General features: G+C 32.4%; 2 protein-coding genes across 4 annotated transcripts; one reads left to right on the top strand and one right to left on the bottom strand.

The window, feature by feature from the left end:
* The first annotated feature begins 5,311 nt into the window (after positions 1 to 5,311).
* On the top strand, positions 5,312 to 8,579 carry LOC106342422 (putative protease Do-like 3, mitochondrial). The gene is made up of 8 exons (XM_013781350.1): positions 5,312 to 6,345; positions 6,466 to 6,711; positions 6,821 to 7,016; positions 7,153 to 7,406; positions 7,468 to 7,595; positions 7,717 to 7,890; positions 8,000 to 8,050; positions 8,182 to 8,579. The coding sequence occupies exons 1-8, from the start codon at positions 5,685 to 5,687 to the stop codon at positions 8,437 to 8,439; spliced, it is 1,968 nt and encodes a 655-aa protein (XP_013636804.1). The 5' UTR covers positions 5,312 to 5,684; the 3' UTR covers positions 8,440 to 8,579.
* Positions 7,255 to 12,429, bottom strand: LOC106342423 (protein EARLY FLOWERING 3). 3 transcript variants are annotated; one of them, XM_013781352.1, is made up of 5 exons: positions 11,871 to 12,427; positions 11,241 to 11,683; positions 10,392 to 10,443; positions 9,359 to 10,312; positions 7,255 to 7,415 (listed from the first exon to the last, which is right to left on the bottom strand). In XM_013781352.1, the coding sequence occupies exons 1-5, from the start codon at positions 12,093 to 12,095 to the stop codon at positions 7,410 to 7,412; spliced, it is 1,680 nt and encodes a 559-aa protein (XP_013636806.1). In that variant the 5' UTR covers positions 12,096 to 12,427; the 3' UTR covers positions 7,255 to 7,409. The 3 variants fall into 3 exon arrangements, with proteins under 3 accessions (XP_013636806.1, XP_013636807.1, XP_013636805.1); XM_013781353.1 differs by lacking the exon at positions 7,255 to 7,415 and having other exon boundaries at positions 9,201 to 10,189; positions 11,871 to 12,429; XM_013781351.1 differs by lacking the exon at positions 7,255 to 7,415 and having other exon boundaries at positions 9,202 to 10,312.
* Between the last annotated feature and the right edge of the window lie 1,867 nt (positions 12,430 to 14,296).

Genomic DNA, 14,296 nt, shown 5'->3' with positions numbered 1-14,296 from the left:
ACCTCATTCTCCATCTAACTTCTCGGTGCTACTATATAATGATCAAGACATTTTCTGCACAAATAGGCAAGTGGGGATGTTACGTTGGGTGTTTTTTATTGGGGGCTTGGCTATTGATAAAGGATAAGTTTAATCCTTAAGTGTTGTAGTACTTAAGATGTCAATCCAATCTCTAGTGATTTTAAGCACTAAGAATGCAAGCCATTATATGTGTAGCTGCGTTTGACTCGACATGTAGCGGTATCTGCAGATCTACTGATCCCATTGTGGAGGTTAACATGCAATGTGTTGACCTGGAAATCATTATTTGGAAGCTACATTTCGAGGTCTTTCCTCAACATATAAATAGACCATTGACAGAGTTTGATATTTATAATACTCAGTGATCATGGAGTCTGCAGAAAACAGTCTTTTTGCATGTTATATATGGAACCAAGAGATATATCCTTTGTATGATGATTGTATTATGATAGCTACTAACATAGAAGATGACTAGAGAAAGAGAAATGAGTATGAATCTCGTATATGGGTAGCTTTTGTAAGCACATTTGGGTTTATTAACAGTTGTGACAAGCAATTATGTTTATAGTAAAGGAAACCCGTCGCAGCGTCAATAACAAATGCGCCTGTTTTTTGGTTGTNNNNAAATAGCTTATGGGTTTTCTAAATCAATATAATTGATTTGACTAAAGCTATCTTGGATGACAAAAAGAAGGATTGCAAGTTTAATAACTTCTACTTTAGACTTTAATTTCAACTAAATTATAATAAGTCTTTTGTCCATATCATCTTATTTATAAACGTAAGGATTTATTAGAAATAAATAAACAGTTTCAACAATATTTAATATGTGATCTAATAAACAAAAGAACACATAGGATTTTTAGGATTTAAAGAGACTGGAGACAATAGTTAATGAATATGAAAAGAATACGAAGCAGAATGATTCGAGCAAATTAGTGGCAACACAGAGTTAAGCGAGATAAAAATATCAATCAATAAAGAATGAAAGAAGAATGAGTATGTTTAAGTTATTACACAAGCCAAAACTAAGACAAATCAAACGACAGAATGTGAAAATAAATGTAAACAAGACAAGAGGAGAGGGCGAAGATAAAATACATTGAAAAACTGAATGCTAGATTAGTAAGCAAGAGGCAAGAAGAGATTAAAATACAAAAACTCCGCGCCTTGGCGCGGGTAACGATCCCTAGTTTATCTTAAATGGACTAAAATTTTGTAAATTTCAAATTATTTGGACCGTGTTATGGTAATCTATTTATTTAAAGTATTTATTACATTGATTTCGTTTTTATTGATTTAAAATGCAATAATATAATCCATATTATTAATCATTTCAAATTTGATCAAAATTTATTTAAATATATTAATATGTTTGTTCAACTCACCTCGTACAAAATCACAAAGTTATTCTGACATTTTAAATAAATATTTAAAATCATAAAAGTTTATGGTATAGGATTATTTTGAATATATCCATAAATTGTTGATTTTGATTTTGCGTTATAAATTTCTATTTTTATTTTTCAAATCAGTTAGCATTGTCAACTAAAAACTTTATACTAATAGTGTAGGCTAGGAAATAAAGTTGGGTACACAATATGAGTATGAATATTCATGTAGAAAATATGGAAAGTTAATATATTTTATGGATCCAATATCGTTTAAAATAGTGTATTTGATGATCTTAGAAATGCAAAAGATATTTTTCAAAATTTATTTTTTAAAAATCGTGGCTTTAATGATGTATAATGTTCCACAAGATATTCCTAGTAATATATGCTTTGGATTATGGAAGTTATATATTTCCATATATGGTAAATCTTCGAAAAATGAAAGCACAAAATCATGCTTTTCAAATTATTCCTAAGGATATCTTCACACAGTCGGCTCGTTTCTTTCCTAAATTGATGCTAAAAATCATAAATAATAACGAAAATGAGAAAATGCTTACATATTTTACGATTTAGTTGGGATGCTTATAACTAAAATAGCTTCTTCATGTTACACGTCATGTTACAGTGTAGGGTTTTCTAGCTTAGGGCTAGGGTTATACTATTCCATTTTACATATATATATATATCAAAGCAATACCGCACATTGTATATTGTTACACATAAATGATCCAGTTTATTTAAAAAAAGTATAGTGATGGTAACATTATGTTTTTAAAAGAATATACAATGTCTGATGATATAATAGTGATGGACATTATATTTTGGCATTATGTGTTGGGACATGTTATATGAATAAGCTAATTTCAGTATGAGAACCTTAAGTTATAAAACAGAAAAGTATAAAATATATCAACCCTGTCCGAACTTAAACCAAATATAATTTGAATGTGTATATGTAAACATGCTTGGTTTAAGATTTCAAATAAGGCAATACGTTTGTTTAATTGTTTTTAGATAATAATTAATGTTTTTAACCAAAAATATAAGAGTGGTATTTCTTTGTAAATAACTTAAAAAATCAAGGGCAGAATCATAGTAAGGATTCTGTTTTAATAGTATAGATGATCATTAATTTATGAACGTCGAGGTGATCTCATCAAAGTGATCAAAGATTTTCTCTCTTTGGAACAAGGCTAAATCAAAACTGTCCACCAGAAAATTTTAAACTCAGTCGATTGATAATTGTCAACACAAATGATTTTCAATTCGGGTTGGCCCGGCCCGGTCCGGTCTAAACCCGCTAATCCTATAAATATTTGAGCCCGGTCCAACAATATTTTGGACCTAGAATTCAAAGCACGGCCCGGTCCTTATAGGGTTATAAGGCTTTGCGGGTTTTATTGGACTTTTCGAAAAATAATTTGTCATTGTCAATTCCATCGTTTTATTACATGTGAATTTTCATTAAAAAAGTATTTTTGTTTTTTTTTTGTTTTAAAATATAAAGTGAGTTTATAATTTTTTTTTTTTTTTATCAAAATGTTTTACTTATTCGTATGCTTTAAAAAACATAGTATAAACAAACCAAATTTAATAAGATTTAGATTATCAAATATAAATTTAAACTAAATATATAAGAGAACAAAATTTATGATAAACATGTCCAAACGTTTCATACTTTGTATTTTAAAATAAACATGTTGTACATAAAAAAAGAAGGTACATTTGCAAAATTTAAAATGTGACACTTGTAATGATCAAACAATAAAATGCATTAACAACTTTTATATTTACTTTATTAGAGTTTCGATAAAAACTTTAAATCAATATATCAATACTAATAATGGTTTTGATTACAAGAACGATAATATTTAAACTAAAGTATAAAATTTTGGGTTTTCTGGCTGGCCCTGGCCCAAACGGGTTTAGGCCTGCAATACCCAAAGACCAAATGAACTAACCTCGAAGAGCCGAATTTTTTTTGTGCTTATAAAACTGAGTCCAATTTTTTGGGCTTATAAAACTAAGCCAAAGTCCGATAATTTTTAGGGCTGGACGGGTTCGGGCTTCAGTCCTAATTGAGATGTCTAAGTATGTGGATGAACCATGAGTTGATAATAATTATTGATCTAATATCAATAAATAATATTTTAATTAAGTATCGATAAAATTAGACTCATTTTTACAAACTATGAATCGGTAAAAAAAATGATCCGAAAAATGAGTGAATAGAGATTAAAATCACATAACAAAAAACAAATACTAGTTTAAGATCTGCGCCATGCGCGAGATGAGATTATGTAAATAAATGAATTTTACATATTAAAATTTATTTTGTGTTTATTTACGTATTTTGTACATAATTAAATTAGAGTAAACACATAAATCAAAATAATACTTTTTATTTATTGACAATATTTTCTTGTAAGTAAGACAAAACATCCATTTAATTTATTTTATATGGTATATATAATTTAATTTCAATGATATTGAGATAGATATATAATATATTTTATAAAAATATTTAGTATTGAGACTTCGTACTCATATGATTTTATTAACATTTGTATTTGCTGTAACAAAAACTTTAGACCATTAATCACAAAATTTTCAATGTGTTATTTTTTAAATGCAAATTTCAAAATCATAATATTAATGTCTCAATACGGTTTCAATGCAAATTTTGAAATTAATATATTTGTGTATTTTTATATGGTGTATATTTTAATTTAAACGATATTAAAATAGACATGTATATTAAAATAGACACATATATATATTAGTGTAAATATCTATTAAATGAGATTTCATATTTATACGATTTTATGATCGGTATCTTGTTATAACAAAAAAGGTTAAACCCTTGATTTTAAAATTTTCAATATGGGACTTTAAACATTTTTAGCAATTTTTAGTCGTTTAAAAAAAATTAAAATATAACATATAATATAAAAAAAATTATTGCATGATTAATGTAATTGTTTAATTTTTTAAAATAATATAAAATTAAACAAAAAGAAGAGAGAATACAAAATTGTTATCAAATTTTTATTATTCATAATCATTATCTGTCACAAATATGTTAGTTATATTAGGTAATTCCGTAGCTTTATTTATGGAAAAAATGGAAAATATTATTTTGTACAAAAGTAATCAATTTGATAATTAGTTTAATAAAATGTATAATATATGTTTAGATAGACCAACCTATTTTTAATGATTCTAAGAATTATCATAATGATGACATGTGGCTACAAAAAAAGTTGTAATGTTTCTCAATTAACATATGTATATTAAAATATATATATATATATATATTAATATAAATATCTATTAAATGGGTTTCATATTTATACGATTTTATGATCGGTATCTTGTTATAACAAAAAAGGTTAAACCATTGATTTTAAAATTTTCAATATGGGACTTTAAACATTTTTAGTAATTTTTAGTCGTTTTAAAAAAAATTAAAATATAACATATAATATAAAAAAATTATTGCATGATTAATGTGATTGTTTAATTTCTTTTAAATAATATAAAATTAAACAAAAAGAAGAGAGAATACAAAATTGTTATCAAATTTTTATATTCATAATCATTAACTGTCATAAATATGTTAGTTATATTAGGTAATTCCGTAGCTTTATTTAAGGAAAATATGGAAAATATTATTTTGTACAAAAGTAATCAATTTGATAATTAGTTTAATAAAATGTATAATATATGTTTAGATAGACCAACCTATTTTTAATGATTCTAAGAATCATCCTAATGATGACATGTGGTTACAAAAAAAATTTGTAATGTTTCTTAATTAATATATGAGAGATACTTTTTAACTCAAGATCAATAGAGTTTCGTATTGATGACAATGTTGTATTTTTTCTAAAAGAGAAAGAATTGATGTTTTTTATTAAATGAATAATGGATCGTTTGTACATGAGTTAATAGTTTAGAAACTAACTATAACTTGGAAAATAAGTAAATCTTGGAGAACAAGTATATCTAAAACTTGCCTCTTAGAACAGAAATAAACCATATATTTTATTGGTGTAAATGGAAAGAAGTCTAATATCATATATTAGATAGTTTAGTTCATTTTACATAATTGCGCTATCGTAGTTTCGTTCATTTTCCATAATACCTTATGGAAAAGTTCCTTAGCGATATATTGCTGCCGGTTTGTGCAAGTTAATCGTTTAAAACCTACTCGCAATTGCTTAAACCCTCTTGTACCCTACAATCAAGCATCAACTGCTCAAGATGTACCGCTCTGTCTGTACCATGTCCAGGTTCTACTGCAACTCGAGCGGTCTTGTTCCTCGATTTCTTGTTGTTTGTAACAATTCTGCCCCGAAGACTGCAACGCTGAGATACGTTTCGTCTTCTAATCTGCGCTGTTTTTCTTCGAAGACATCAACGCCCGCACCATCTGACACTGCAAAAGATAAGATAACCCCGGTGGTGAACAAATTTTCGTTCTCTAGCATCTTTCAAGGTTGGATGAATGGACTTATTCAACAAGAAAAAGAACAACCCGTTGTAAATGAAGCGAACAACACAACTCCTTCGGTTACTCATCAAGAGAAAGAAGAATCTAGTGTGGATGAGGCAAAAAACACAACTCCTTCGGTTACTCATCAAGAGAAAGAAGAATCTAGTGTGGATGAGGCAAAAAACACAACTCCTTCGGTTACTCATCAAGAAAAAGAAGAATCTAGTGTGGATGAAGCAAAAAATACAACTCCTCCGGTTACTCATCAAGAGAAAGAAGAATCTATTGTGGATGAAGCAAAAAAGACAACTCCTCCTTCTGCTATTGATTTAGCTCTTAACTCAGTGGTTAAGGTCTTCACCGTCTCTAGCAAGCCTAGACTTTTTCAACCTTGGCAGATTAGTATGCAGAATGAATGCTCTGGCTCTGGTATTTACTAATTTATTTTACATATATTACAAAAACTCACATTAATATTAAGACTTATAATTGTAACATGTAGTAATAGATTTGAGTTGGTTTTTGATACTTGGAGTGGAATTGCTGTAGGATTTTTAATATCGGGAAAGAAGATTATTACAAATGCGCATGTGGTGGATAATCACACATCGGTTAAAGTACAAAAGCACGGTTCAGCCACCAAGTACAAAGCAAAAGTTCGAATGATTGGGCATGAATGTGATTTAGCCATCTTGGAGGTCGATAACGATGAGTTTTGGGAGGGAATGAACTTCTTGGAGCTTGGAGACGTACCCAAGCTGCAGGAAGAGGTGCACCTTGTTGGCTATCCTTGTGGTAATTGTTTTTAGATTATCATACTGAATATAAAATATCTCAAGAAGAAATTAGAAGATATAAAGGCAGGAAATTTATGCGTGTAAGTTTACATGATTATATGATGCAGGTGGTGACAGTATATCCGTTACAAAAGGTGTTGTGTCGAGAGTTGAACTAAAAGAATATAGTCACAGCTCGACAGAGCTACTCACAGTACAAATAGATGCAGCTATCAATTCTGGAAATAGTGGTGGTCCTGTATTTTTGGGAAACAAAGTGGCTGGTGTAGCATTTGAAGGTTTGTTCTGGTCCGATGGTATTGGGTGAGTCCAGTTGCAGATTTCAAGATTGAATTTATCTACAGTTTATTCATAATAAGCATAACTATATTTCAAAAAAAAATTGTTTCTTGACCTTACAAATAAAAGGTCTAACTAACTATATTATTTTCACCTGCAGTTACATGATTCCAACTCCAGTAGTTAAGCACTTTTTAGACTGTGTTGAAGAAAAACATGTTAGTTTCGGCTCAATGAATATATCATATCAGATGATGGGGAATGCACAAATTCGTGACTATTTCAAGATGAGCAAAGATATGACAGGGATTCTTGTAAACGAAATAAACCCGCTGTCCGATGCTTACAACTTTCTGAAAAAGGATGATGTTATTCTGGCCATTGATGGTGTTCCTATAGGAAATGATAGTAAAGGTACTAGTATTGCATATATAATTTTTCAATGTGTTTTACTGAACCTTCCACATGTGCACAGTTCCGTTTCTTAACCAGGACACCGTAGATTTCAAGCATTTGGTCTCTATGAAGAAACCATCTGAAACAGCTCTAATTAAAGTGTTAAGAGAGGGAAAAGAGTGTGAGTTCAACGTCGGTCTAAAACCTGTAAGTCTTCCTTCACATTTTAACTAAACAGTTTTGTGACATCTACTATAGTTTAATTGGTGGTTCACATTTTTTAGATACTATCATGTGAACAAGGTTATGGATTATCTATTGTGCGCAGGTGAAACCGCTAGTTCCATTGCATAATTTTGACAAGATGCGAAGTTACTATATATACGGAGGGTTTCTTTTTGTACCTCTATCCCAACCATACATTGATGGCTCTTATATGTGCGAGTGTTCTTCCAAAAAGATGCCCAAGAAAGCCAGTGAACAGATAGTAATCATTTCTCAGGTTTGTCCTTTTTATGCATTCCTTTTCTAAGCAAAGTATTTTACTTAAAAAACATAACGTGTGAATGAGGATAACTTGGGCTAAAAGTAAAGTTTTGTTTCTGCTATAGATCTTAGAGGATGACATCAACGCAGGATACGCCAGTTTTGAAGATTTGCAGGTAATGTATTTATTGTTTACTCTTACTCTTTAAGTTCAGATTAAAGCTTATTTTAAAACAGAAATTAAATATTAATTTACTAGAAGAGTTTCATCTGAATAAAAGTATAAATACATTGGAAATGGAAACAGGTGAAGAAAGTGAATGGAATCGAAGTGGATAATCTGAAGCATCTAAGTCAAGTCATAGAGGAGTGTAGCACCGGGTATTTGAGGCTGGATTTGGAAAACGAAAAGGTTCTCATCCTCAATAATAAGTTGGCAAGAAAAGCAAATTCTACGATCTTGAAAGAACTCAAAATACCGTCGGCCATGTCCGATGACCTTCAACCTAGGCAGGTTAACAGAAGCCGCTTAGTTAGTCCTCGGCATAGCAAGAAAAATAATTAGTTCCGGCCACTGATTCAGCTTCAGCTGCAGCATTATCCCTTCTAAGATAGTAGGATTTTATAAAGTCATCAATAGAACAAAAATTGTTTTGACTTTTCATATTTTTTTTTTTTTGAAACTGACTTTTCATATTTTTTTGTGTGCCAGTTAAAGTGACTTTTATATTATCTAATTCAATACTACAGTTTTGGATGTTAGTTGCTCTTCACCACTATATATTATTTATTTTAAGTGTATACCAATGCTAGTATGTTTGATTCAACAATAATGCAACGTTATGAAAGGCACGCCACCTAAAAAGGTTATTATCAATACTGTATAGACGTGTCTCAGAAGTTGGTTCACATGATGAACTTTGTTTTTTAAAAAAATTCTGTAAAATGGTTACATTCCAGACCAAACCATTTTAAAATGACTATTTTTAACAATGTTATTGTATATTTAATGTCGATATCAACAAAATTGTAATATCTGGTATAACAGCTGATATATGATTTCACCAAATAACTATATAAAGTATATAATACTTTTTTAATATTTAATTATTTATTTGCACGGTAATATGAAACACATATGTTAATGTTTTGAACATGATTTTATAATTTCACATATTAATCAAAATACACCAAAAATATGCGGCAAATGCAAAAAAAAAAAAAAAAGATAATGAAAATGTGAACAGAAGATTGGGAAAAAGTCATGATATACATGTCTGTTTCTCTGACGTTTCAAGGCTTGAAGAAGTTTACATTGTAAATACTTGGAGAATAACATGTATCACAATTTTCTACTTTTTTAAGATACATATAGAGAAGTTGATAAAAAAGAAAAAAGATACATATAGAGTCAGTCGCAAACACAAATTACGAAAAGGAACAAGAAAAGGACAAGCTTAAGAGTGGTTAGAAAAGGAGTCGTAGTGTTTACGTTCTTCTTGTATCGACCGGAAAATCCTAGCAGCATTCTCACTCGCCAGCTTTGCGTTGTGCGGAACAACCTTTATCACTCTCGTCACCCCACCTCCATCTCTTGTTGTCTGAGTAACAGTTGTTCTTGTTGTTGTTGTGGTAGTAGTCATCATTTGCTCAGGCTCATTGTTGTCATCATCATCATCATCAACCACTGACAATGGCCGAAAGGAGTTCGTACCAGAGATTCCACTTGGACTGATTCCTGTGCTCCTTTGCCTGCTCTTTCTAGCCCGAGGATAAGATTGTGTTGGCTGTTGTTGTGAGATCGCTTCATTGACGGAGCTCTGTTGTTGGGTGTTCACAGGATGCACAAACTGATTCATTTGCTCATTGGGCTGCTGTTGTTGTTGATGGCCTGAACCGTAAGGGTTCATCATACCATAAGGAGGGAAGTAGCCATTGCCAACGCCCGGGTGAAACGGAGGTGGACCACCGTCCATGAAACTACCCATTATCATCAGTGCAGGCATAAAATGACCATAGTAGCCTCCACAGACCGGCGACCCTGTGTGACCTGGACCTGGGTGAGGCTTGTATATTAGCCCTTCGGAAGGAGACATTACAGGGATCAACCATTGCTGATTTCCTCCAGAGGGAGGAGGATGCTGAGGAGGATAGTAACATCCATTTGCAGCTGGTGGGTTGCTCGCAAAAGGCATGTAGTTGGACGGTTGATGCTGCTGACCTTGGTTTGACGACTTCCCGACTACGTTCTCAGCTGAGGATTCCATTTTATTTTGGTCAGTCTTCTCGGAGTCGCTGCTTCTGTGTTTGGTAACCTGTGGTAGAGGAGGAGGCTTTAATATAAATTCAGAGGGAAGAAGCTTCTTCACTGGAACATTTCCAAGATAACTGATCTCATCGAGCAAGACATCCGATGATGAAGCAATAAGTCTTTGAACCTTGATTATAGTGAAAACAAAGTACAGTTGACTAGGTTTGCACAAAACAAATATTCATGAAACGTAGGAGAAGTTTTACCTTAATCAGCCTGTGCAACTCAAATAATTGAACCGCAAATATTCTTTGTTGACTGTTACGGAGAAACAAGAAGATGACCCATAAGAAAAGTTCCACAAAGAGAGATAGATATAGTTTCGGTTGAACAAATAATAGAACAGTAGAATCGGAAAAAAAAAGAAGCAAGAAGCCTCTAACCAACAATGATGAAGAAGCAAATCAATGCGTCAAAAAACACAGAGAAAGGCATAAATAATAGAAGAAGAAAAACTGAAGACATTATGCAAGGGGTGGGTTTAATTGATACCTTACATAGAACCTTAAAACCTGAGTAACAGAGTCTAAAATCCATAGAAAACTCCATAGTTTACAACCTCTGCTACTATAATTCTTCATTTTCATAAGACACATAACTAGCTTTATGTATGGTTAACTACCTGGTTCAACCCGTTGAATGACAAGAAGGGAAAATGCAGAATAAAAGCAAATACCAAACCGAGACAGGGACAGGGACATGTTCCAGCAAGCAGATGCAAAATCCATTAACTGTCTCGGCGGGAACCTTGCACAATGTACGTCAACAGAGCCCCCCCCCCTGCTAACACGATCCAATGTGTTAAAATGCGAGAGATCTTCAACTACCATATATTAGGACAATTTTTGGAGGAGTCAGGGGGTTTCTTCACTAAAAAATTATCACTTCTCAATCAAAAATAAACCAAATCTGCTCTCTCTCAAAATATAAAGCAGAGTTATAATCATATATGTATGTTGTGAGCAAACCATTGCATCATTTAAGCATTAAAAACAGCAGAGAAAGAACAAAAAATACATAACCAAGTTCACCAAAAGTCTAGTGAGTGAACTTACTTGGCAATAGCTTTCCTTGCTCTCCAGAAACGTTTTTGACCTAATACTCCCACAACTTCATCAGGAGAGACGTCTATGCTGGATATCGAATCATCATCATCATCGACGTCATTAGGATTGCCATGAGATTCAACTCCATCATCAGTTTCCATCACTCCAGTTTCATGGTCTAACCTACTACTTGTAGACTCTTGTCTCAACAAGGAAGCATTAACTCTTTCACAACCCGATGCTGACTTTTCAAGAGGACATTGAAATCTTCTTGAGCTATCATTATCATATACAGGAACCGCAAAATCATCTTCCTCTCTTAGCGTTTTCCTTTGATCACCACGACGATGTGCTAAAGTTGTCACATTTTCCATGGAGGACATTTGGGTTACATGGCCAGAAGCTGAAGAATCAAGATGCTGGGAAGTCAAGTTTCTCTCCACCCCACAAGGCTGCAGAATAAAAAAAAGATAATTATTTCCAATGTCCCATATACACTATATAATCTTCTACTGAAACTATTCAGCATAACAAGAAGGCTAGTCCAGAAACAAAACACTGAAACATGGTAATAAGACACAGAAAGAAATTAAGAATTGCTGTAACTAATATATACTATTACTAAAAACTCAGTAGTACCTGGTTAGATGGTCCAGGAGGAGGAGGAAAGAGAGTGTTGGTGTGACGTGGCGAGGAACTATGATCAGTAAACCTGTGAGAAGGGGTGGTGAGGTGCTCGTAGAGAGCCATCTTGTTTCTAGGAGGAGCTCGAGGTCCTCCTCCTTTGTCTGCATCGTTCACATGAAGTCGAGGAAACATTGGTTCCAGTTTCTTCTTCTCCTCCTCTTCCTTCCCTCTCTTCATCACCCACAAACCCCTAGTAAAACCCCTCCCAGTAAAAACGTGAGCTTCAATAACTTTTCAGTAAACCAGGCTCCACCGACTACGATTAGATCTCACCGATCAAAGAAAAACTCAAACACCGACCTCAAGATGTATGAAGTATAGATGTAAAAAAAACGCAGAGGAGCAAAGGAACAAGATTCGAGAGAGAGAGAGAGAAGAGAGGATAGGCGATGAAGGGGAAAAGAAGAAGAAGAAAATGGGGCCCAATGAGATCGAAGAAGAAGATATAAACATTTCACAGCATAGTTTACTACTGAAAAGTCCTTGACACCGAAGACCCGTTTTATGATTAAAAAACGAACAACCTATAAAGTGTAAGAAATCTTGAAAGCTAATCTTTTTTTTTGAAACACAACTTGAAAGCTAATCTACTTTCTTTTTTTTTTTGGTTCTTTTTGCGTTTTTCCGTAGGTTATATATCGTCATGTACAAGTTTTTATCACAAACGAAACTTAATCACTGTAAGCAAATCTAGTTTTCAGGTTTTTGGAATGGTTTCCACAACTATCATTTTATCTCGCCTAGCTCATTTTTGCTTTGTTCTTTCGTTCTCGAGCTGCATTTATGATTACTCCAGAGGAGATTGTATACTTCTTCAAGGATTAGTTATGTTTTACTGACCTCTCTCAATGTTTCCGACACCAGGAGACACAAAGCAAAACAATCATCATTCTGGTGATCGGTGTGACATCCCGAAATCAATATTGGATGCTTGAAATCAATATTGGATGCTTTTTCGAGATTGTCTGAATCAATTATAATATTGTTTTAATGTAAGAGAAAGATTTGTATAAGGATTTAGATTTAGATTTTTGTTGTTGAATTGTCTTAAACTAGTGTTGGTACCCGTACTACGCACGGAAACGTTTTCTTCTTACCATTTAAATTTTTTTTTTTGCTATTAAACTTTAGTTATATACACATAATTTACATGGGTAAAACTTAGCCAAAAAAAGTTAACCATAAAAAACATTAACAAATTTATCACTGATTAATTATAAACACAAAAGTCAGTTCTCAGTTCTATTAAAGTTTATAATATTGTTTTAAATTATGTAACACATAATTAAAATTACTTTACACGTTAGTTTGAGAATATGTGACCTTCACTATGTAAGTATAATTGTTTTTATCTAAATGACATAAATGATAAATTACACACCCGATCTGACTAAAACATTAAAATCGAATTAAATACTCTAATCAAAACAGCCTTGTGAAAGAAATCTTTTCCTAGTTGACACATTAAGGCATATTCTTAATTGACACTTACATTGATCAAATAAGTCAGATCCTGGGAATCAGCAACTCCATTTAAAGGTGGATTTGCAGCTCCATGTTAGAAGAACTACATGATTCTTTCGGAGCTCATCTATTGTTCTAGTTCCTGAAACATATGCTAGAAATGTTTTGAGTATGAAAAAAACTATATAGATTCCCCTCTTGAACGTTTATAGGTTTCAAAAATATTACCTTTCTCACTATACATTATCTTTTCGGCTTCCGTGAAGATGAACTGTAGGAACACAAATACTTGTAGATAGGGATGTTAACGTAGGGTAAAATAACCCAGCTCAGTCCAACCCACAAATAACCCAACCCAGTTTATACCCAACCTGCAAAAACCCAGAAACATCAAGGTTGAAATCCAAACCAAGAAAATAACCCAATATGATATAGGTTTACCCGTGGGTACCAAAAGTATTATCTTATTTACTCTGAAGATCATGTAAAATATTAATATCGTTAATGTGAGCTTTAATATATAAACAAGATTTTGCAAATTTATAGAAAACTTGTTTTAGCGCAAAAACTCGTTTACGATTTTGGCGGAAAAACTCGTTTTTTCGAGAAAAAAAATTATTTTGCAATTTTAACTGGAAAACTCATTTTACGGTTTTAGCAGTAAACATCGTTTTGACAGGAAAACTCATTTATGGTTTTAACGAGAAAACTTGTTAAGTTGTTTTTGTGGTTTAAAGCGAAAAATTTTCTTTTTGCGGTTTTTGGTCGGTAAATTTTTTTTTTGTGTTTCTGGTTGGAAAACTCGATTTTTGTGGTTTTGCGGGAAAAATAATCTTTCTGGTTTTGGCGGAAAAACTCGTTTTTGCGGTTTTGGCGGAAAAACTTGTTTTTACGATTTTGGCGGGAACAATCTT

The sequence above is a fragment of the Brassica oleracea genome, chromosome C4 (genome assembly GCF_000695525.1).
Source record: "Brassica oleracea var. oleracea cultivar TO1000 chromosome C4, BOL, whole genome shotgun sequence".
NCBI lineage: Eukaryota > Viridiplantae > Streptophyta > Magnoliopsida > Brassicales > Brassicaceae > Brassica > Brassica oleracea.
This window is presented reverse-complemented; position numbering and strand designations above follow the sequence as displayed.

Excerpts from the sequence above, each read along its gene's own strand:
- LOC106342423 (XM_013781351.1), bottom strand. The coding sequence starts at position 12,095 with ATGAAGAGAGGGAAGGAAGAGGAGGAGAAGAAGAAACTGGAACCAATG. Across the intron at positions 11,684-11,870 it reads CTCCTGGACCATCTAACCAG|CCTTGTGGGGTGGAGAGAAA; the intron begins GTACTACTGAGT and ends TTTATTCTGCAG. Across the intron at positions 10,313-10,391 it reads AGTTGCACAGGCTGATTAAG|GTTCAAAGACTTATTGCTTC; the intron begins GTAAAACTTCTC and ends ACTATAATCAAG.
- LOC106342422 (XM_013781350.1), top strand. The coding sequence starts at position 5,685 with ATGTACCGCTCTGTCTGTACCATGTCCAGGTTCTACTGCAACTCGAGC. Across the intron at positions 7,017-7,152 it reads TTCTGGTCCGATGGTATTGG|TTACATGATTCCAACTCCAG; the intron begins GTGAGTCCAGTT and ends TTTCACCTGCAG. Across the intron at positions 7,596-7,716 it reads TCAACGTCGGTCTAAAACCT|GTGAAACCGCTAGTTCCATT; the intron begins GTAAGTCTTCCT and ends TATTGTGCGCAG.